Below are 22,994 nucleotides of genomic sequence, written 5' to 3' on the forward strand. Positions count from 1 at the left end.
ACATTGACACACGTAACGTGTTTCTTACATCCACCCTACCTCGATATTTTGTTTTTGTAGTTATCAATATTGAAAACCAGGCCTCACATTAATAAGATTTCGGAAAAGTTTACAATGCCTGCGTGGGGAGATCTTATTCGGACTGATGAGAGACATTCTTATACGGGCGTAGAGAAAACAATTGACCCAGCATTATTGCGACATACTGACATTGCAATTGTTTATGGAGTTGTGCAGTGGTCGGAAAACTTCATGTACTTGCGGGCCAAATATACACATTTCCGGTAGCGCGCGGGCGCAATATTTCTATTTCCGCCTTCGAACAATCGCTACATTAATTGAACTTCAATGGCGCATTCGCATTGTCGCCCTTCTATTGCTGTGTTGGAAGCCTGCCACAATGGGATGTGTATGTGGCATTTTTTAATATATTATCCAACAATACATTGTTTTTATTTACTTATTATCAATGTGAAAGATGATGTTTTTATGGCAACTTGTCGTCCAAATGATGATCTGACAGGCGAGTACGAAATTTTATTCTAAGTGTAATGCATTTTAGATAAAGCTGCTCAAGGCCATATGTTCTTCTGAACGTGCACATTACACCTTTTGCACTAACGCATAGATGAGCTGTGGCGCAGTCCCGGGTCTCGGGGTAGAATTTTCGACGACTCGTTCCGTAACGAGTTTAACATTAAAACCCTCAACAACTGCGATGCTGACTGGGCATATTGAGCAAACCGGTTTTGGAATACGCAAGAAGGAATACTATTAAAATTAAAAAAATATTTTTTTCGTCCAAGCACTTTGGAATGCTCGACCCTCGTCGCTCCGTTTTCCAGACATTTTTAATTTTCAAAAATCGAAATTAACTCGAACGATATACAACCAACGCTACTTATTACCAAACAAGCACCGTACATCAGCACTTGTTACCACATAAATCCGTGTAGAGACAATAATAAATTTAGAATCATATTTGGTTTCATGTATTAAATGTCGGGTCGTTCGAGGGCCGCAACAAATTAGCTCACGGTCCGCATTTGGTCCGCAGTTTTGCCAACCCATGGCGTTGTGTTTGTCTGGTTTACTGTTGTGTTGGATCCGGCAGTAACCTTTCCGCGGACCGGCGATGGGCCGCGGCCCGGTGGTTGCCGACCACTGAGATACACCACTCATTCATATCTCTTTACGACTAGGCTTATTATATGGCTGTAGTCTTGCAAGGGCACGTGTAATCTTTAACTTTCCAAGATCTGGCAAGTCATTTTTTGGTCTATTCTTGTTTGTATTATCTTGAGAGGTGAAATCCAACGTTCTTGAACTTGGAGTATTTGGTTGTATTAAGGTACAATCATAAATGATAACTCACTTTCCTAGAATACGGTATTTATTATAAAGGATAATGGTACCTGAAATATACACACATAATATAAGATGGTTAGTTACTAACCTTGTTCGAGGAAAACGGCACGAGTAAGTGTCGTATTACGCCATAACACAAAAAATATTTAGCGCCCTTCAAAATTTTGGGCTGGCTACGACGACGAAGAAACTTTTGGGTTGAGTCCTTTGCATTGATACCTCAGTGCTACTGCTAATGAACGTTTCCTCGCGAGTATCGTATCCCTTGTTTGTCTCCGCAACAATGGCCAATTAGTAGTAACATAAGGGTAACACAACAGTTGATATTTCAGCAGATATGCAGCAGCATGATATACACTTTTTCACTGAGAAGGATTCCCAAGCATGGATGTAAAAACTGACTTGGATTCGTTGTTCTAGCAGCTATTTACCAGTTTTTAGTTATGTGTAGTACATATAGATATATATGAAATAACTCAGAAGTCATTTTGTCTTCGAAAGTATTTCGGTTTATTTGCGGTAACAAAAAACGCTATGCTACCTAAAAAGCTTATATAATTTTGGCTAATATCAATCTCCATTATTAGGCTGCCTATTCACGGCAGTTACTTGAATACTTTTGAAAAAAGTGCTTTTGAAGAAGTATACCAGTTCACAAGCTCATGGTAGCCGAATAACTCTTGATGAAACGTTAAAAAAATTTGCAATGGCAAAGTATAGGAAGAATATTTATTGAGTAAAGAGTCTGGGAAGTCCTTTGCGTGAATGTAGTCGAAAAAAGATTTAGCGCGATTTATCAATGTTAACACAATACTCAAACCCGACAAAACAGCAATAAATAAGGAATAGGTATATAAACATAAAAGATATATACACAGCATGAACACAAACATTATGGTTCATGACAATAAACTTCACGAGACGAGAACCTATTTTGTTTTGCAAAATATAATTCCGCGGGAGGGATTTTGCTAAAATGTGGTATTGAACATGATGTTTAAGATTATTAGATACTATATGCGGTCGTGTGCTACTGAAAACGTGAAACCCGGACATGATGGGAAAAACCTCACACTTGCTGGTGAAATTCAAATGTAAAAAGTCAATCTTAGGAGAATAACTTGTTTTCTGAAAATTTGAACAAAAAATTCAAAAAGTTCAGAAATAAATCTATTTGATAGTAGAGATAGAAACACGCACGCGCTGGCAAACAAGAATTGAACAGACAGATAATATCCCGTATACTCGGATATCAATTTTAAACTCCGTTGCCACCAATTCCTGTCGGCTGAATGTTTGCTCATGTGTGACCTCAGTTCTGCCATATGTTTGCTTTATTTTCGGTTTGTTGACGCTCTTCTAACAAATTCAACGTAAAATGGCTCCTAAAGGGAAGCAAGGAACGAAAGGGCAAAAGCAAATCAAGCAAGAAAATGAGTCAACGTTACAATTTTACAGTTACATTGCTGGAGGCTCCTATATACCAGTTGTTTTATTTAAATTTTTGTGGAATTCAGAAGGAATGGGATATACGGATTGGGCACTTTTAATTTTTTCCACCATCGTATTAGCAGCATGCATAAAAGTCATGCAGTCAATGGCAAAAAGCAATTTAGATCTGAGTATGTATCAAGGTATGGGCGAACACTTGAAGGATATACTCATTGTCACTGCTGTTTGCCAGATGTTGGGGTCTTTTTCAAACTATTTTTGGCTTTTATGGCTGATAATACCAATTGTGGCTTTCTATAAGCTTTGGGTTAGCGTTTTGTCACCATGGTTTTTCCAAGAGGCTGAAGAACCAACTGAAAAACAAAAGAAAAAACTGGAGAAAAAGATGATGAGGCGACAATAAGATTTATATATCAGATATCATGAGAACTATTTTAGGCAATCTCTCTTCTGGTTCCTTATCAAACTGGTCTCAAATTAAAGCATTACCTAATTATTGGTTGCTATCTATTCTAACTCAAGAATGATGTAACAAACATGTCTGGAACAGTCGTCCAGTTTGATATTTAAGAATTTTTATGCTTCCACGAATGATATATATATTGAATAATTTATTTGATGGTGGCTTTTGAAATGGGAATCGGGTGACATGCAATAGGATTACAGTTGTTTATGGGACTGAAGCAATTAAATATTATATATTTATTGAATTGAAAATTATTGTGCTGCATCGTCCAATTGAGAAACAAATTTTTGCCTCTTTTCTACATACAATTACTTTGAGATGAAAGATTGAGCATCTTACATGAATACCTTCTGCATCACCAGTCAAATTTCCTTTCATGTGCTTACACATACAACGAGCACTGTTTTATTAACCCTTGATTCAATTCACCAATAAACCCGATGCCTCCGAATAATTATAGGCACTGAATGTAGTTGAATTTTTTCTATGTTGGTTTAAATTATAGTTTTGTGTGTGTAATTATCATCACCCAAGCATACGTTGTTCTCCTTTAGTATCGCCTATCCTCCTGAGACTGACTTACATTCATGAAAGTATCTATCATCTTACGATTAAATTATTAAATACTTTTCGATTTGCAATGATGTAGATTTTAATAAATATTTTATTGTGTTGAAAAATACGAGAATTTTGTGTTTTGATATTAGGTACTGACTGCGCAGAGCACACAAATGCGGTATGCCTCTGTTGATCATGTTTCATTTTTATGCTTAATATGTAAGTGCAACACCACGCTCGGTCTCAGAAGTGCTGTCATATCATTAGGAAACAAGTTTTTGTAGATACACTTTCAAGATGTTGACTTCTTAGGAGACTTCTGTAAATAATGGTAGTTGGGTAAAATCTTTCTCAAGTAATCAAGCTGCTGGTGCTGAGGCTGAAAAAAACAAAAGAGCTCTGGTTAAAGTTGACCAGGTGTCCCGTAGTATGTGTACCAGGTTAGAACTAGGCCATAATTTTTATACTGATTTTCCTTATTTTAGTCCTATTACGAGTTCGGGGACTGTCTGTGTTAACCAAGTGAATATACCCCCTGCCCACAGGCTTCCGTCACTTTACTAAACTTGATGTAAAGTAGGCGAACATATTGGTACACATACTTTTGAAGTGCTGAATTGTCATCATAAAAATAATGTTTCTTTTTGAGCCTAATCAATAAAGGGCATCGTACAAAGTTTTATCATGTGCCCTATGCAATAATGGAGCAGCTGAACAGGAGCGATGGATGTACTCTATATGTTTATACTGACCTGAGGATGTTCATTCAAACGTCTTCTTAAATAATCTTCTCCACAAATTAAGGTGTTTTCAGGTAAAATTTCGTTAGTGTTGACTTCACAAAGTGCACCAATCACACATCCATTTGTCAATTTAGTGTACGGACCAACCTTAGCTAAAACAAAAACACATAAAAACTCAAGCTCTGGGATATTCTGTATTTTATTTCAATCAATCAGTAGTTACCTTTTGATTCTATAATATTATTGTCTCCAACAGCTTTTGTCTCGCAAACTATAAAAACAAATAAGAGATTATGGAAAACTTGACAATAATGGAATTTTTCTGAAGTGGGATATCATATTAGTAAAGTGATAAGAGCTTGCTGGAATGTGAGAGAGAGAGAGAAAGATTTATTTTGTCAACCAAAAACAAACAGTCATCAATACGAAAAAAATACATAACACAAATAAAATTGCTTTGGTATTGACGGGAGGGAGTGATACGACCATGAGGCCATCGAGGTCAACTCCCATCCTATTTGCTGCTGGAGCTAGAAACAACTTTTCTATGCTTGCTTCTTTTCTAACTAAATCCTAAATGACAAAAAATGTATATTTTATTAATAAATGAAAGACAAATACTGGTATACCTGACCCAACTTCAAATACATTATAATTTCCTATAATGAGTGGTTGTCCTTCTGTCTCTCCTGGTATATTTCTGGGAAAAAAATTTGCAAGTTAAAAAAAAATGACTACATATAATGACTATTAAAGACAACTGACAAGTATTCATATAAAGAGTTATATATGACACAATTGAATAACAGACTAAGAAACATGAGAAATGTAGTTGCGACATTCATTTCCCTTCATTAAAAAAATATATAATTTTCAAACACCTCTGCTCTAACTTGACTTCAGAAACAATCTCCATGAAATCAAGTAGAATAAATAATTTGATAAATACTTGTTAATTATAAGTGACTGTTCCTCAATGAGATTTCCTTCTCCAATTATAATTGGCCCATCTTGCGCACATATTCGAGCTTTTGGATGGATTATTGTCTTGGAGCCAATCGTAACATCACCCTTGATTTCAGCATTCACACATACGACAGTGTCTGGGGCAATTTTCAATAATTTATCTAGAAATAATGCAAAATCAACCGGTGGTGGTGTGGCTCATCGTGCTAAGCGTTGGGAATTCCATGCGGGGATGATTATGTGCAAGAGGATTGCTGAACTCCTCGCCGCCGTAAGGTGGTTCATGTAACCGCTGGTCGGTTACGGCTTCCACCACCATCAAGTCCTGCTTGATGAACAAATGACTAACTAATCCCATACCAGATATGGAATGGTAACCGGACGAGAGGCCGTGATTCGCCATACTGCCATATGGTTATATGGTTAGGCCGTCTTATTGGCCTTCCTCTTCCCCGGGCTGAATATGTAAATCTAGTGGTGGGATTACAGGATTAAATTTTTTGTCAATGGTTCCATCACAAAAGTCATATTTTTCACCAAGTTCTGTTACAAAAAGTCATTGACAGTAACCAGTAATGCTAACCGGTTCGCTGATCTCATAAAATTCAATGAGACGGTTCTATAGAACCGGTGCGAACCGACTGAATCCCACCACAGTCTGACGTCTGTACGTGTCTGAAGTGTAAATCCAGAAATCCTATACTAATATCCTTTCTTTTGGTGCGGTCCATCATGCTAAGGCTGTAAGTGTTAGGAATACGCTCGCCACTGTACATTTGATTACTTAATAAGTAAGCACAATCCAATAAAACTTTTTTTTTTTATAGTTCCAAAAAGTGGATTATTCATTAAATAAATAAAATATTAATAAATAAAGACATAAAGTAAACAAACATATATATCAATATCATCATGATAGTTCCATCAGGCACATATTTTTCATATAATCCATAGTTCCATTCATTTGTTTGTTGTTTTCAATACAAGTTATTTCAGTTATGTAGTATATCCAATAAAACCTACCAGCTTCCGGCATCTTGGAAAAACCAACGCTGCAATGGCTGAATCGCAAACCAATCAGAAGTTTACTGGAATCAATATGCAGTACAGAATATCAAATTACATTTTCAACTCAAGTTGCTCTTCCTTTAAAGCTACGCATCAGCGACGATGATATGTGAAAACTCATACAATAAGTTTGGATTGAAATATACGTGTATTTGAATAAATTTAGGTTTGAATAATATAAATAACATATATATGAATGTTTAAATTTATCTAAAATAAGGTTTTACTTGAAGTTCGAGCAACAAATATTCTTTTGAATTGAACTAAATTTCAGTTGTTTATAACTCAATGAATCAAGATGAAAATAGCAACCTTGAAGGTTGCATCATGTTAAATTAACACTTTGAAACTTTTTGGTACATATTTTGTTTTTAATTCATTCATATTTCTTAATTGTAGGTTTTTAGTTTAGGTGTTTGAGAATATTTTTACTCGCCAGCAACTTCCTTTAAAATTCCGGTATGAAATATGGAATAACGTTTGATGACGTCATCGGATGAAGCAGTGAAATACGTGTACCCCGCCTTGCGCGTGAGTCGCTCCTTTCAGTGTTTAATTTATTGCGTAATTTTGGTTATTTCGCGTTTGTCGTTTGGTAAATTTTGTAGTAAAAGGTATTTCTTAGTACTACAATGAATAATTGGTAGGTATTAAGTGTCTGAATGGCCTATTTGATGGAAATATTTCAACTCGTACCGGTATCTGTTATCGGTAACCACAGCGATTTCTGTCGTTGACTGGCATAGTCCGTTAGTTCAATAGTCAGATAGTCGGGTTTCTCTAGTGTCTACTGTCTATTAGATCTTTATAGGTTTTAGTGCCTGTTTTTGCTGCCCAAGTCGACACTGCGACAAGATGAAAATATTCTGATCTTAGTGCTGTAGTGGTACGGTAGTGAAAATCTACTCTAATCTGTATATTTACTTGTATTATGGTACGAAGTATCCATAACTGAATAGAGTCTTTTAATGGAAGTTTATAGTCTACCGGTACCGCTTTCTTCAACATCTGAAGTGACGCTGTTTTATTAGTTCCATCGAATTCCTATTGGATTAGTGGTATAAAATCAAATTGCTGTTTTGAATACAAATTAAACGCCAACTTCAGAACTTTTTGAAGAGTAAATATTCTCTAATGTCAGACCCAACGTTGTAGAATTCATTACCCATATACATTTGCTTTATTTTTTTGTCATATTCAGCATATAAGACCAACTTGTGAAACTTAAATTTCATTTGACGATTGTTTGACGTCATCTGCTGCTGAACTCAGCAAACACGGTGTCGCTGACACGATGTTTGCGGCCCCGCATCAATTGTGGAAATATTGTACGTCTCTTTATTTCAATTGAACTTTTTGTTACCGTTTTTTTTATTACTCATGTCGGTACAATATTTCATGTACGAGTAGTACGACGGAAATTAAAATATCTGCATTTTGAATATTTTTCCCATTAATTCACACAATTATCTTAAAATATGAGCTAAACCGGGAAATTTTGATAAAACCTAATTAAAATTCAATCATCTATTTTTTATCATGAAATATTAAAAAATTTCTATTTCGAATTAGTTTTAAATGTCAGATGTCAGTTACGCGAAAGTATTTTTTCGGATCGAATTATCTCTGTGTTTGTCAAAGGGGTTAGAAGAGCTTTCTGTAGTTTTATCTTAATATTTTCATTGTGTTTTTTTTGCAGTTTTTGTTTGTAATTTTATTCGTATATTTGGACCAAAATGGGTGGTTTTGCGTCTTTATTCAAAAGTTTTTTCGGGAAAAAGGAGATGAGAATTCTTATGGTTGGTCTTGATGCCGCTGGAAAGACAACAATCTTATACAAGTTGAAGCTTGGTGAAATTGTTACAACGATTCCTACAATTGGATTCAATGTTGAGACGGTCGAATACAAAAACATCAGTTTTACTGTGTGGGATGTCGGTGGTCAGGATAAGATTCGTCCGTTGTGGAGACATTATTTCCAAAATACTCAGGTAAGTGATAAAACAAAATTGAAATTCTCAAATTTAAAAAAGGCAATTTTTTGGAAATTGGTGCTTGAAATACGAATGTGTAGTGAGGTTCACTTATTATTTGAAATCATTTGTTTTTCTTTATGAAGTTCTACTAGGATTCTAGTAGAAGGAGGGCGATGTCGTCATTCATAAAATATTTCATGGATAACAGTTCATGAATTTTGCCATCCTATCGCTTTGAATTTTAAATGACTGATTTTTCATTTATTTATTCAAACCATATTTTCTCAACAAACATAACAAAATACTCAAGTATTGTCATAATTGCTATAAAATACCCAAAGTTCTGAGCTCTGAAATTTTTTTGTTCTTGATAGTTTTGATACATAGAATACACTTACACATACATAAAAGTTTTATCTTCTGGAATTTTTTTTGTATTTAATTCTTAACTACTGTGGTTCAAGATCGTTTTTGATATATTGAATGTATAACATATTGGCAATAATACTAAACACAAATAAAAAGTTAGATTTCCTCTTTCAAAACAATCAAATTCGTTCACGGTTGGGAACCCAAATGAGTACATTGTGCTAGCTTTCTATTTTGCTAGTTTGAGTTTCAATATGGTTTTACCCAGGGAAATTGTCAACACAATTTTCTCATTTATTTCCACATTGCCCCATGTGGTTCATGAGAATTGATGAGCTGCATTTCCTGAATCAATATGTTAGTTTTCCGCGTTTAATAAATACGATAACATGATTGATTTTAATTTAGAGCTGATGTTGTATTGATCCCTTAGTATTGGTAAATATTTGTAAGGCTGATTATGAAAGTTAAAGTGAGTTTATCGCATTGTATACTGCAAAAGAAAAATAATAGTATTTATTTAGTTCTTTTATAGTAAGCAAGTTCACATATCAACATATCTATCAATTGATTGATATCACTATAGCCTGAAGCAAGAATTGTCGAATTAGTAATTGATAAACTAGAAATCTTAGAATACCTGTTAAAAGCTGGATTCTCCTATCTTGTTCTAAGAAAATCTTGCTTTTTCAATTCTTGTTAATAAAAAGCAGTTAGGCAAACATTAATATGAAAGCTAACATGTTTTAGGACTATTGTTTCTATTTGGCACAGTATACCTTCTTGGTTGGAACCTGAGCTTGTGGACTTTAGGCTTAAAAGTTAGATGGCAGTATTTGAACCTGTTTTATTGAAGCAATGTATTTAAATCGATGTACTGGATGTTCCAAAAATAACTAAAATTTTCCTTATTTAGGGACTCATTTTTGTGGTGGACAGTAATGACAGGGAGAGAGTGGATGAAGCTAGAGATGAGCTGAAACGTATGCTGGATGAAGGAGAGCTTCGGGATGCCATCCTGCTCGTGTTTGCAAATAAGCAGGATCTTCCCAATGCAATGAAAGTTGGAGAGTTACAAGAAAGCCTTGGTTTGCAAAGTTGTAACAACCGAAATTGGTATGTACAAGCAGCATGTGCTACTACTGGCGATGGTCTGTATGAAGGACTTGATTGGTTATCCGCTGAACTGAAGAAAAAGACATGATCACTTTCGAAACGCTGGCAGTATTTGCCGTTTTTGACCAAATTTTGATGACAAATACATGGAATTGTGTCGCGATTTTACCCACTTGCTAATAATCGTGAAATTTCCGGTAGATTTGTTTTTATTTTTAACCTTTGTAATACATAGCCAATGATATTTATGCTATCGTTAAATATTATTAAAATCCAAAACCTTGAGCACAGACCGAACAATGTGTTCTATGCAGAACCTATTTAACCAATTTCACACATAGGGACTTTATTGGAGCAGCGTATGTTATGCATGGCTCAGGCATGGATAATTATTATTTTGATATTGTTCTGAATCTTCCATAACTGCCTTATTAAAAATTTGTTAATATGAGCGAAAACGTTTGGTTTATATTTTTTTTTATTATTTCGTCTTATAGTTGGGAACCGAGAAAATAGTGCTCAGTGTCTTAATTTTTGTGTTGCAAGATTAATTTATCAATTCTTTTCGGTTGTTGGTTATTTCATTTCCCCTATTCTTACTTACTTACACCTTACCCTTGAAAACGCAGTTAAGTGCAGTCAATTCAGAAATATATGTCACATATATTTTAATGATAATGGCCTGACTCAATTGCTATCTCAAGACATCTGGCCATGTCCTTGTATAATCAATCAGTAATGTTTGTAATAAGTTGCCTTCAAATTCATAATAACTACTTATGTTCTGGCAGTGTGGTGTGAAACAATTCTTGGATTTAGTGTATGTTGAATATTTATATCTGCAAAATTGGCATCGCTGTTTCTAAAACAAATTTATTAGAAATTTTTCTTCCATCATTGCGAAACTTCTTTGAATCTTCTTCATTGTAATATCAAATTATTCCATGTATTCAGAGTTTTCCTTGTGATATGACTCGATCCTGTCGTGAATATTTTTCATGCATAACATGGATGTATTGTGTAATTTATGCTAATCCATTTTTGTTCTCATAGCGCTTTTTAGAGTTGCTACTATAGTATCAGGTCTACCACACTATAGTTTGAGATCTACCTCAGAGCAATACTACTTTGTTAGGTATACCACTGCATTTTCCATCCCTAATCACCATGTGATAAGCACATAATTTGCACATATCCTAGGTAGACTTGATTGGTAGACCTCAAAATACAACTTGGTGGCCATGGTGGAAGTAGACCTCAGATTATAGTAGCATCGCTTTTTGTCTATGTGAACTTGTTGGATAACTCTTAGTTACTATAATATTGCCAAAGTATTTTGTCTCGTTTCTGTATTATTGTTGCTACAGACAAATTAGTATCTTGGAAGAGAGTTCCATTGCCTTGCAGTTCATTCTTTTCAGATAAAATTGATAAATTGAACCAGTTAAGGTTTGCATGCTATATCAATACCCATATCTAAATTGTTGAGAGTAATTTTTCTCAATGTTCTAGGATTTAAAAGGGGTTTAATGTGTAGCAAATCCACTAAGCATGCCTATTTTTAAATTAATTTTGGCAGTATTCCTAAATGAATTTTAAAAGGATGAATTTCATACTATTTCCATGCGTCCATGCGACCCCTTTCTCTGTTTTTCTTTTAGAAATATTAAGAATAAGACTTCTCTTGTTGCACATATAATGGTAGCTGACACTTGTGTGCTCTCTGTTTTTTATGATTCCTATATGAGATACACTCAGACTTATGTTTTACTAGATTGGGTCAGTCATTTATTTTGTTCAACCCATGAGAATATGTATTAAACATGATCAAGGACGAGCACATGATTTTTAAAAGTTATATTATTGCTTAAAATGAGAATGAATAAAACAGTGGCAGTATTCGAACCTTATATCTGGTTTGAATCTTTATGTCAAGAGAAGAGCTCATCTTCGCTACTGTTCTTTATAGAAGTAAATAATGTCTTGCTACATATATAATGGGAGTTGATGCATGCTATAAAAATACTTTTGTCCCTCCTACTTTATTCTAATATTATATTCCATTAGACTTATGGGGATACTCTAGGGCCATTACTTTGTAGGATTGAGCTTCATAACATTGATATTTTCTTTTCTTGGGAAACTTTCTAGAATATGTATTAAATTGTGTGTTATCTATATTATCTTAACAAAATGGTTCTACGGGTGAGCAATGACCACATAGCAATAAGTGTTTATCAGTGCTTTGCATGAGAGTAAATGAAACAGTGGCCAACAATCTGAAATATTTACGTTATGTTATTTGGATGTATTGTCCGATTTGTAATGCTTGATTATGATTCTGTCGTTATTAGATCGTCATAATTTTAATATTTAGTTTTGTGCTATTTACATATTATGATTATACTCCTTTGTTTTCAGAGTTTAACTTAATAATATTGATATTTTAACCATAATTTAAAATGGGTGCAATTGCGTCCGCATTGAAAGGTCTTTTTGGGAAAAAGGAGATGAGAATTCTTATGGTTGGTCTTGATGCTGCTGGAAAGACAACAATTTTATACAAGTTGAAGCTTGGTGAAATTGTTACAACGATTCCTACGATTGGATTCAATGTTGAGACGGTCGAATACAAAAACATCAGTTTTACTGTGTGGGATGTCGGTGGTCAGGATAAGATTCGTCCGTTGTGGAGACATTATTTCCAGAATACCCAGGTAAACCAGAAACATCACTTTTTATTACAGAAACGATTCCTAATAACGTTTGCTGTGAGCTTTATCATCAATCACTGCCTTTAGAGTTACGGTTTGTAGCAACCAAATTCTTTTTGGGCAGGATAAATTTTCCTTTATAAACGGGCATTCACTCTCCTATTTGTGGTATCTTTTTAAATCATGTGAGATGAAGTGAACTGAAAAATTACTTCTCCATGGCATAGCACTCGTTTTGTAAAATATGATAAAATTGTTACAAAAAAGGCGCTCCAGAAGTGTGTGTACCGATATGGAGTTAACTAATTTTTTTCACCTACTTTACAACAAGTTGTGTAAAGGGAATGGGCAGGGGGTATATTCACTTGGCTAACACAGACAGTCCCCGAACTCGTAATAAAACTGAAGGAAGGAAAATCAGAATGAAATTATGGCCTAACCCTAACCTGGTACACATACTACTAGAGTACCCAAAAAAGTTAAAGCTCGTGAGGTGTAACTGGCTTACACAGACCAATATTAAAATTTAGATAGAAAGTATTTTAGAAGTGTGATAACAAATAGACTTGATCTTTCTTCTTAATGACGATACATGATTATTACCGTATATTATTAAATGATTCAGGACATGCCAATATGCCATTAGTTACAATTATTCAAGACAGGAAATTCATCATATATATTATATGCATGTAATGAGAACTGTTTCACTGATCCTGAATATAGATTAGCAATAACAATGTGAACGGTAACTTTTTTCCAAATAACTGAGACGGTTTTCAGAGTAGATTGAAATTCGGTAGCTTGGTACATTTAACCCAGTATGACACGAATGATAAACCAGTGTGAATGAAAACAATTACTGAGAACTACGAGCTCTGTAGAATTGTCTTCTCTTTCTTGACTAACACTTGTAAAATTGACGAGCACTATAAAATAATTTGTAGATGTCTCTATTGCACTATGCTACCTTTTCCATTATTGAAGTTGTCATTTTGTATTCTCATTCTTGTTCTCGTTGTAAATTAACTACGGGATCAATTGCTTTAAAATTTTCAGTGGTTAAAGATAGTATTTTACGCTTAAAAAAGTCTATCACTTTACCTACGGTACTGAAAAAATTTCTACGAGTTCTAAGGGATTTTCTTTTTCGGTGCGATGACATCAATAAAATAAAACTACTTCGTTTGGCCTTAATGTCCATATATTTGAGCATCGCTCTCTTAATTTTATTAGGCATAATGGCAATACTTTAGAATCTTTTGGATATGATTACAGTGAAATGTTAACATTAATAATGAATTACTACAAGGTAATAGTTTGACAGCTGTGTGAAAAAATAAGTTTTTACCTTTAGTAGCATAGTTCTTGCTTATAGTCTGATTACTAGGGATGGGGATTCTTAAACAAGAAAAAAACCTGTAGCCCTGTTATTTGAAAAAAATATTTGATGTGGTAATAATTAGGTGCTTCAGAAGTGTATGGAGGTAACTAATTTTGTTCGCCTACTTTACATCTAGTTGTTTTAAGGGACTGAAACCTATGGGCAGGGGGTATATTTGCTTGGCTAACACAGACAGTCCCCGAACTCGTAATAGAACTAAAGTATGGAAAATCTGAATAAAATTATGGACTAACCATAACCTGGTACACACACTACGGCCGGTAGTACCAGAAATTATTACAATTTTCTAGAAATTTTGTATTCCTTTTTCTACCTTTTGTGCAACTCGAATATAAGTGCAATCAAATCCTTCAATCGATATATTCTGATTTTGGTTTCTATTTCTTCCTTCATGACTCAAGTCACTTTAGTTAGTAGTTGATGACATAGTTGCTTCCCCTCACAAACTTTTTGTCCCTGGCCAAGCATGAATCTCACACAAAAAATAAAGTATTTTCTGAGTCAATTTGTGATATTTTCTGATTATGCTTCTTTGGAAGAATATACATGTCCAGTTCAGGTTTCGTTAGTTGTTAATAGAAATATTAATGTTGTGACTACTAAGTTAGTTTATCTCAGATAGTAAACAATTGTAATTAATTTTGAATAATTTTTGTGTCATTTTCTGATCCTTGGAAGAATATTTATGGATACTCCAATTGTGAACCAAGACGGCGGACACCCGAATGTAGTGTGTGTACCAGATTGGGGATAGGTCCTAATTTTATTCCAATTTTCCCTATTTTAGTTCTATTACGAGTTTGGGGACTAGCCAAGTGACTCCTGTAGTATTTGTACCTGAAAATATGGCCTAACCCTAACCTTGTACACATACTACGTTCCGCGGTCCCCCATCGTGGTTCACATACTTCTAATGTACCTATTTGTGTTCAGTTCAGGTTTCAGGTTTCATTGGTTTTTAATAGGAATAATAATGTTGTGACTACTAAGCTAGTTTATCTCAGATAGTTAGCAATTGTTATTAATTTTAATTACCGTAATTTTGGCGTTATTAAACAAAAAATCATCTTAGTTCACAGATGTTTCACACAAGGATGTCCAATACAAATACATTAGAAATTCAATAGTACGATATAGTAACTTTCCAATTTAGGAATAATTTAGAGCATTATTATTTAAAAGTTAGTGATTTTGAGCCATCAAACAAGTAGAACAAAACATTCAATAACTAAACTGGTAAGGAACAACACAGGAAAAACAAAAAACATTGACCTTTCTGGATAGATAATCAACATAAAGATAATATAGTCATTATAAAATTTTCCACATGAACGTGCCCCCAATATAGAATGTGTTCATTATTTCATATTCAAAAATATTTTCTCGAAATGGTAAAATATTCGGTTTTGGCCATCCCTGCCTTTCACGTTTACCTTAGTTTAGGTTAGGATATGTTAGGGAAAATATTAATTGTTAGTAAAGTAAACAGATAAAGGTGTGGCAACAACCCAACCTAGGTCTAACCCAACACACGATACACAGAATCAATAAACAAACAGATCAGAAATTAGTAGTTTAGCAATAACATGATAGTAGTTCATGACTTTCTATTTTCTGTCTGAGACTTGACACAAATATTGCGATTTTCTTCTTCTGCATAGAATGAACCTCCACCTGTCTTGTCATACTTTTTTTCCCCGGTTGGGTGTTGTTAAATATTTGAATATTTATGTGCTAAAAAGTTAGGCATCTAGGGTGAATTCAACTTTTTTCTAGTCATATAAAACGAATTTTTTTTCCACTATACCAACTAAACTGGATCATTTTACCAATGTTACTATTTTACAGACACTCGTATAACACTTGTTCATTATTAGGATCAGGTCAAAATTATAGAGCATTGTTCCCTTTGTTGTGGGAATCTTGATAATGATGTTTTCTTCTAGATCGAATATTTTCATCACATGCATGCACGATACACAATGTCCAGTTGTTCTTGACCCACATTGCTTTTGCATCATATTTTAACTGTTCAAAGGTTGAATTTGTGTCAAAAATAAATAAAAAACTTGTTCAGTATGGAACTTACGGTAGTTTATTTTTCCTGATAATGATTGTGAAAAAATGTTTCTTGCACCAGAATTCTACTCAAATTAGTTAACAATTATCTGTGAGTGGTCATTGGTGACTCACTCAACACTTGAGTTGTCATGAGTGGGCGTGTCTATGATTCATCAGAGATATTTGTTGATCCAACTGTTACTATTATAACTAAACTATCATTATGAAGAATTTGACTTTGAATGACTTTTTTTAAAATGATGTCTCCGTTGTTAATAAATAGTAGTTATCGGGATTGTTTCAAACTGAAAATGAAATCGTTCTCACAATCATGATGAATTCCCAATATTTACCGTACTTTTTTCAAATTTTATTTCAAAAAATGTTGCCACTAGTAACTTCACGTATATTCTCTTTGCATCTTTTATTATTTTTATGAGGTATTCCACTCCAAATGTTATTATCAAATTATGGGGTAACTAATTTTGTTCGCCTGCTTTACATCAAATTGTGTAAAGGAAGGGAAACCTGTGGGCAGGGGGTATATTCACTTGGCTAACACAGAGAGTCCTCGAACTCGTAATAAAACTGAAATAAAGAAAATCAGAATAAAATTATGGCCTAAAAACCCAATGGACATTATTTTTCTGCGAAATATTCCTTTGACTATATTGATATGGATAATGTATCCTTCTCATTCATATCACAGGGCCTTATTTTCGTAGTGGATAGCAATGACAGAGAGAGACTTAATGAAGCTCGGGATGAATTAAAGAGAATGTTGTCGGAAGATGAATTACGTGATGCTGCCCTTCTTGTGTTCGCAAACAAACAAGATCTTCCTAATGCTGAGTCTACGGATTGCATCAAACAAAGGTTGGAACTGGATACCATGAAAACCCGACAATGGTACATTCAAGCTACTTGTGCCACTACTGGTGACGGATTATACGAAGGTCTCGATTGGCTGTCTAGAACCTTGAAGAATGTGAAGTAGAGGTTTCCGACTTTGGAAAATCATGAGCAATTTGGATGTAAAGTCGTGAGGAGACTAGACTATATTACACCGTTTGTGTAACTTGATCATTTTCACCCATTTCAGAATGTAACATATATGAGTTGTATATAATTCTTCATATCGTAGTTTGAAGTTAAACATTCCAACATTCAACCACATCATCAAATTATGAAAAGTTTCAGTTTAAAAGCTTGATGGATTCATATTTTATTTTTGCAATTGCAATAATAAACCATTTTTGACCTTATTTGTATTAGAAACAACATTCAGAAGAAATAATAATAATAGTTTTTCTGTCTTAAACAATGGCAGCAGGCTATGAAAAAATAATTTAAACATTTATGATAAAACATTTTGATTTAAATAAAAATTAACTAAATTTTCATCCCTATATATGCCAGATCTTACCAAGAATATCTAGGCAAAAATTGTATCCAAGCTATATGAACCCATTACACCGATCTTTTTTCACTTTGTAGCACATTTTAACAATAATTATTTTGATTTTATTACTGATTTTTGTGTGAATAATGGAACTTCATCAACATTTCTGTTCATAATGTCAAGCTTTGGTGCTCCAAAGATGTGTGTACCAATATGGAGGTAACTAACTTTGTTCGCTTATTTCACATCAAATTGTGTAAAGGGACGGAAGCCGATGGGCAGGGGGTATATTTACTGGGCCAACACAGACAGTCCCCGAACTTGTGATAGAACTAAAATAAGGAAAATCGGAATAAAATTATGGCCTAACCCGACCTGGTACATACATTACAGGAGTACCAAAGCTTAAATTAATCTGAGAAATGTTTGAAGTTCACAGCAGTAACTTATAATAATCAAATGAGCAGTTCTCTGTGTGCAATCGCAATGATTTACTCAGAAAATGAATTGTCTGGCTAACTGCTTCTATATCACCAACATTTGCAGAGCTATTTTGTCTTGCTGCTCATTATACTCCCACTGTTTTATTTGTAAATATCAATATTTATCACTTAATATATTACTAATCTTGTAGCTAATAGTTTATTGCACAGTGGCCCCAAATAATGTAGTAATTTGATGCATGATTTGGTCGAAAGTTTCAAAGAAAGATATCCCTGGTTCTTAGTAATAATATGATATTGTGCATCAGAAAAATGTGTCAACATTCCATGTTAGAAGATCTCTAATTATTCTTCTTCAGATATTTTCAAATGTTTAAAAAATAAACAGAGACAGCAGCATCCCTTTTTAATTCTATCCATATTAATCTCAGACTAGCAATTTGTGAAAAAATGAATAAATTAAAAAAATATATTTTGATTTCACAACCGGGACAAAATATTGGTAAAAGATTGTTAGTAAAAATTGAAAAGAAATGCGCAAATGTCCTGGAGGTTGCATAGAAAAGCAAAAAATGTATACATGGCGCACACACAAGTGATTTTTTTAATTGAATGCATTGAACACAACTCTGATTTGGTACTTATTGATATTTCTTGATCTCTTCAAACTGTTTCCAAATATTTTTCAGTTTTGATTGTTGATCTTAATAGAGTAAATTGAATGACTTAGCATTGGTTTTATATGATAATGAAAATTTCATTGTTTTTTGCATTTGAAAAAAAAAAGTTGGCGAACTATTCCAATCCCTGACCTTGACGCAGCCTACTTGGATGATAAATCATGGCCTGTTATGTGTGATAAATAACGGGATTATAAATTTTGAGAACAGACTCTCTCTTGCCTCATATTGAGAACCATGTCGAAAGCTCAGTAACAATATGAGAGCCTAACATTATATTACACCATAAGAACTAGACAGCGATCCGAGACCGCCGACTCATCGATCTGCGGTTTCGATTCCTTCGTTCTGACTCAATAGCGACACCACATGTCTCATCACTAATTAATTAATAACTCGCTGATTATATGACATAATTCGTCCAAAATTAATAGGCTTCTGGTCCGAGATTTGATGAATGCACATGCAAAATTTGAAGCAGATTCAACCTCGCTTTCGTGAGATATCGCGTAACATACGAAAGTATCTAACCGACAGGTACCTATCAACATGCTCACCGATAAGTAATAGGATTACACAATAAGAACAATGTGTGTCTCACAGTTGTGGGAATCTTCTGAATCCCCCACTGATTGAAATGCTTCTCTGCTAAGCTTTTTCTTGAATAAACATTGATTAAATATTTTCGATACATTTTACCATTTATTATAGAAATCATCAAAGTACACCAGTTTTAACTATAACGCAATGTAAACGCTTCTTTGCTATCGCTTCTTTGCTATATCGAATAAACGTTGATCAAAAATGTTAGATATATTTTACTATTTATTATGGAAATATATCAAATTTTATCTGTTTCGCAATGTATGGCTTTTAGACATGTGTAGAGATTTTAATTAAACATCTGTTTTTTTTTCGAGATATTCTGCTTTTTGCTTATATTCAATGCTGTCTATTTCAATTGTAGATTATTTGCTACTTACATATTATGAGTATACCAATTTTGTTTTAGATTTATTCATTATATTATTATTTTAATTGTCAATTCACCAGACCAAAATGGGTGGTTTCGCATCCCTATTCAAAAATTTTTTTGGAAAAAAGGAGATGAGAATTCTTATGGTTGGTCTTGATGCTGCTGGAAAGACAACAATCTTATACAAGTTGAAGCTTGGTGAAATTGTTACAACGATTCCTACAATTGGATTCAATGTTGAGACGGTCGAATACAAAAACATCAGTTTTACTGTGTGGGATGTCGGTGGTCAGGATAAGATTCGTCCGTTGTGGAGACATTATTTCCAGAATACTCAGGTTGGTTGTCGAATATCAAAACCTTAATTTCCCAAACTGTTAAATGTTAACCTATGCTTTATTGCTCTTTTTTATTTAACATGAATAAAACCTAAATTATTTTTTATTATCTGCCTAAAATTCACAGCCTCATTGGCAAGGCTTCAACACAATAGTCAATAAAATTTACGAATTTTGATTCCACCTCTTAAGAAAATCTGATTTTGATAACAAAAACTTGGCATACTCAAGTCTCCTTTAATAGACTTTTAAAAAACACTTAATAAACTTAACGCTTTTCGAGTTTATGTACTACTGGTACTACCGTAGTATGTGTACCTGGTTAGGGCATAATTTTATTCCGATTTCCTCATTTTAGTTCTATCACAAGTTCGGGGACTGTCTGTGTTAGTCAAGTGAATATACTCCCTGCCCATAAGTTTCAGTCTCTTTACACAACTTGATGTAAAGAAGGCAAACAAAATTAGTTACCTCCATATTGGTAAGTCTACAATTCCTGTTCTTGGGAATTTGAAATTTTAATTCCAACTTCATGGAAAACATATCAAACTCCCTCAGCGACACTAAATCTTTAATTTTAAAAGATTGCAATCGACTAACTTTTTTCTGCAATCCCGAATATTTCATTTCACATCACAGGGTCTTATTTTTGTCGTGGATAGCAATGATAGAGAGAGACTTTGTGAAGCAAAGGAGGAATTAAAGAGAATGTTGTCAGAAGATGAATTACGAGATGCCATTCTTCTTGTGTTCGCAAACAAACAAGATCTTCCTAATGCAGCAACAACTGCTGAAATATCCAAGGGATTAGGGCTGGAGGATATGCGTAGCCGAAAATGGTACATTCAAGCAACTTGTGCCACCACTGGAGATGGATTATATGAAGGTCTCGACTGGCTCTCGAATGCTTTGAATAATAAGAACTAGATGCAATTAAGTTCTGAGGACTTGCGGACCACTCGAATATAACATATATGAAGCTCAAAATATAATGGCCAAATTTGAAACAAATCATGCTTTTGTATTCAACTTAGACAAATATGACAGTGTCCAGGGTAAAGTTATTCTCTGATCACTGTTTGGTGAGTTACATCACTGATTTCAAAAACTGGACACATAATTTCAAAAAACTCATGACACGATGTATCAAGGTACCTTTATGTTATATATAATTTTGTTTTGCCCAGGTCTCTACTTTCCCATTTTATCATAATGGAATTAACTGTTAATGTTGCTTTGTGTACAATCTAATTAAACGTAGTTTCTTTGTATGGTATTGTGAAGTCAGTATGAATATGCCTTTCTAATCATTGAGTGGTACTTTGCGAAGACAAGCTGTTGTCCATAAATAACAAAATCATCTGTCGGGTTTTTAAATGTTTCATGTATATGAAATCACTCAGGTTGCTACTATATACTAAAATGAATGGTGCATTTGCTATTTTCACCTAGTATTGGAAGCAAACCCGAGTTTGCGAATCATTTTTGGATTTTGCACAGATAAAGCAGTCTTCTCATCAGATAGGTTATGATTTTAATTGAAACAATAACTAAAATGTAAATAAAATCTATTACAGAGATTGCTGTCCAGTTTTTGCTTCTTGCTGTTGCCAGGTTTATCCAGAGTCCTTTTTTGCGCTAAGTTAGGTTAGTGCCGCTAACCATTGCATACTGTGTCATTGCCTCTGCCCTCGTGTGTGCCAGACTTTCGGTACTCTCGTTGTGTGAGTACCAGGTTAGGCAATAATTCTTTTCCGATTTTTCTAATATTAGTTCTGTTACGAGTTCGGGGACTGTATATGTTAGCTAAGTGAATAGTTCATTTACACAACTTGATGTAAAGGAGGCGAACAATATTAGTTTCCTCCATATTGGTACACACACTAACTTATGGAGCGCCAAGCTTTTAACTGACTACATGTTATTCCCATAGATAGACCTGTAACCAGTAAGAGGTTGTGAACCAGTTGCTTTCTACCTTTTGGGTGGGGCGGAAAACCTTAGTGGAACATTCCAGAGTCTTGTGTTGAGGAACCCCTATGCAGTCGATTATAAATGTTATCATAAAATATGCCACGGAACACCAGTATTGTATTATACTTATGGATTTGATCATATTTAAACAATACATCAATATCTCTGATTTAAATTGTAATCTTGTGGAACCACTGAATTGTGCTGGTTGAAAATCATTTACCTAGACCAGGGTTCCCGAACCGCAGACCAATTACGATTTAATATAGCCCGCCAAACTTAAGTGAGCAATCAATCATACATACTGACCCCTTGCAGGCGCTCTCATATCCCGGCCCGTGAATATCCTTCCGCTTCAAATTTTGGGAATCTTTTGTCAATCAACTTTGTAAACCACTGATCTAGACACTTTAGCAGTGTCCCATGACAAGCAGTTTTCCAGTATTGTCATCTGCCGGCATTGGATGCTGTATTTTGTTGATCACATTAACTGGTTACAATTTGACAATTAGTCGTTTCTCAACAACAACAACACTTTTGCAGAAACCCAAGCACTAGAACAGGGGTTCCCAAACCAGGGGTCGCGACCCCAAATTGGGTCGAAGTGATAAGTAGGTAAGGTCGCAAACAGTTCATGGGGTCGCTGAGGTGTGGTTGAGGCTGGATGTACAAAACATCTGAGATTTGACAAACCATGTTAAATTTAGCAGTTTGTACCATGGCTTACTGTAAAACAGGCCCATAGGCATCGCTCTATGCTTATGCTATATAGAAAATGTAGGTGCTTATTGTGACATCACTGTTTGGTTTCAGCTTATTTTACTTAATACCACCACGTGACCAAAACTCAAAAGTCCAGTGAAATAAGCTCTAAAGTTTCATGAAAAATATATATATTGACCTGGGGTCGCACTGGACA

General features: G+C 34.4%; 4 protein-coding genes across 6 annotated transcripts; 3 read left to right on the forward strand and 1 right to left on the reverse strand.

The window, feature by feature from the left end:
* Positions 1–1,328: 1,328 nt before the first annotated feature.
* LOC144431327 (ADP-ribosylation factor 1-like) lies at positions 1,329–19,800 on the forward strand. Of its 2 annotated transcripts, XM_078119336.1 has the most exons (3): positions 1,329–1,351; positions 8,321–8,612; positions 16,972–19,800. In XM_078119336.1, exons 2-3 carry the CDS (start codon positions 8,358–8,360, stop codon positions 17,257–17,259), a joined length of 543 nt encoding a protein of 180 aa, XP_077975462.1. In that variant the 5' UTR covers positions 1,329–1,351; positions 8,321–8,357; the 3' UTR covers positions 17,260–19,800. The 2 variants fall into 2 exon arrangements, with proteins under 2 accessions (XP_077975462.1, XP_077975461.1); XM_078119335.1 differs by lacking the exons at positions 1,329–1,351; positions 16,972–19,800 and adding an exon at positions 9,883–12,504.
* Positions 2,660–3,743, forward strand: LOC120332167 (transmembrane protein 208-like). The gene has a single exon (XM_039399359.2). The coding sequence runs from the start codon at positions 2,747–2,749 to the stop codon at positions 3,221–3,223; it is 477 nt and encodes a 158-aa protein (XP_039255293.2). The 5' UTR covers positions 2,660–2,746; the 3' UTR covers positions 3,224–3,743.
* On the reverse strand, positions 3,914–6,734 carry LOC120332165 (dynactin subunit 6-like). The gene is made up of 6 exons (XM_039399358.2): positions 6,577–6,734; positions 5,537–5,714; positions 5,217–5,287; positions 4,811–4,858; positions 4,597–4,739; positions 3,914–4,223 (listed from the first exon to the last, which is right to left on the reverse strand). Exons 1-6 carry the CDS (start codon positions 6,587–6,589, stop codon positions 4,137–4,139), a joined length of 540 nt encoding a protein of 179 aa, XP_039255292.2. The 5' UTR covers positions 6,590–6,734; the 3' UTR covers positions 3,914–4,136.
* Positions 12,541–21,681, forward strand: LOC120332209 (ADP-ribosylation factor 1-like). 2 transcript variants are annotated; one of them, XM_078119334.1, is made up of 2 exons: positions 12,541–12,799; positions 20,741–21,681. In XM_078119334.1, exons 1-2 carry the CDS (start codon positions 12,545–12,547, stop codon positions 21,026–21,028), a joined length of 543 nt encoding a protein of 180 aa, XP_077975460.1. In that variant the 5' UTR covers positions 12,541–12,544; the 3' UTR covers positions 21,029–21,681. The 2 variants fall into 2 exon arrangements, with proteins under 2 accessions (XP_077975460.1, XP_077975458.1); XM_078119332.1 differs by lacking the exon at positions 12,541–12,799 and adding an exon at positions 19,846–20,101.
* Positions 21,682–22,994: the final 1,313 nt, after the last annotated feature.

The sequence above is a fragment of the Styela clava genome, chromosome 13, assembly GCF_964204865.1.
Source record: "Styela clava chromosome 13, kaStyClav1.hap1.2, whole genome shotgun sequence".
NCBI classification, from domain to species: domain Eukaryota; kingdom Metazoa; phylum Chordata; class Ascidiacea; order Stolidobranchia; family Styelidae; genus Styela; species Styela clava.

Excerpts from the sequence above, each read along its gene's own strand:
- LOC120332167 (XM_039399359.2), top strand. The coding sequence starts at position 2,747 with ATGGCTCCTAAAGGGAAGCAAGGAACGAAAGGGCAAAAGCAAATCAAG.
- LOC120332165 (XM_039399358.2), bottom strand. Across the intron at positions 4,740-4,810 it reads TAATATTATAGAATCAAAAG|CTAAGGTTGGTCCGTACACT; the intron begins GTAACTACTGAT and ends TTTTTGTTTTAG. Across the intron at positions 4,224-4,596 it reads GTTTGAATGAACATCCTCAG|CCTCAGCACCAGCAGCTTGA; the intron begins GTCAGTATAAAC and ends TGTTTTTTTCAG.
- LOC144431327 (XM_078119336.1), top strand. The coding sequence starts at position 8,358 with ATGGGTGGTTTTGCGTCTTTATTCAAAAGTTTTTTCGGGAAAAAGGAG. Across the intron at positions 8,613-16,971 it reads ATTATTTCCAAAATACTCAG|GGCCTTATTTTCGTAGTGGA; the intron begins GTAAGTGATAAA and ends TTCATATCACAG.
- LOC120332209 (XM_078119334.1), top strand. The coding sequence starts at position 12,545 with ATGGGTGCAATTGCGTCCGCATTGAAAGGTCTTTTTGGGAAAAAGGAG. Across the intron at positions 12,800-20,740 it reads ATTATTTCCAGAATACCCAG|GGTCTTATTTTTGTCGTGGA; the intron begins GTAAACCAGAAA and ends TTCACATCACAG.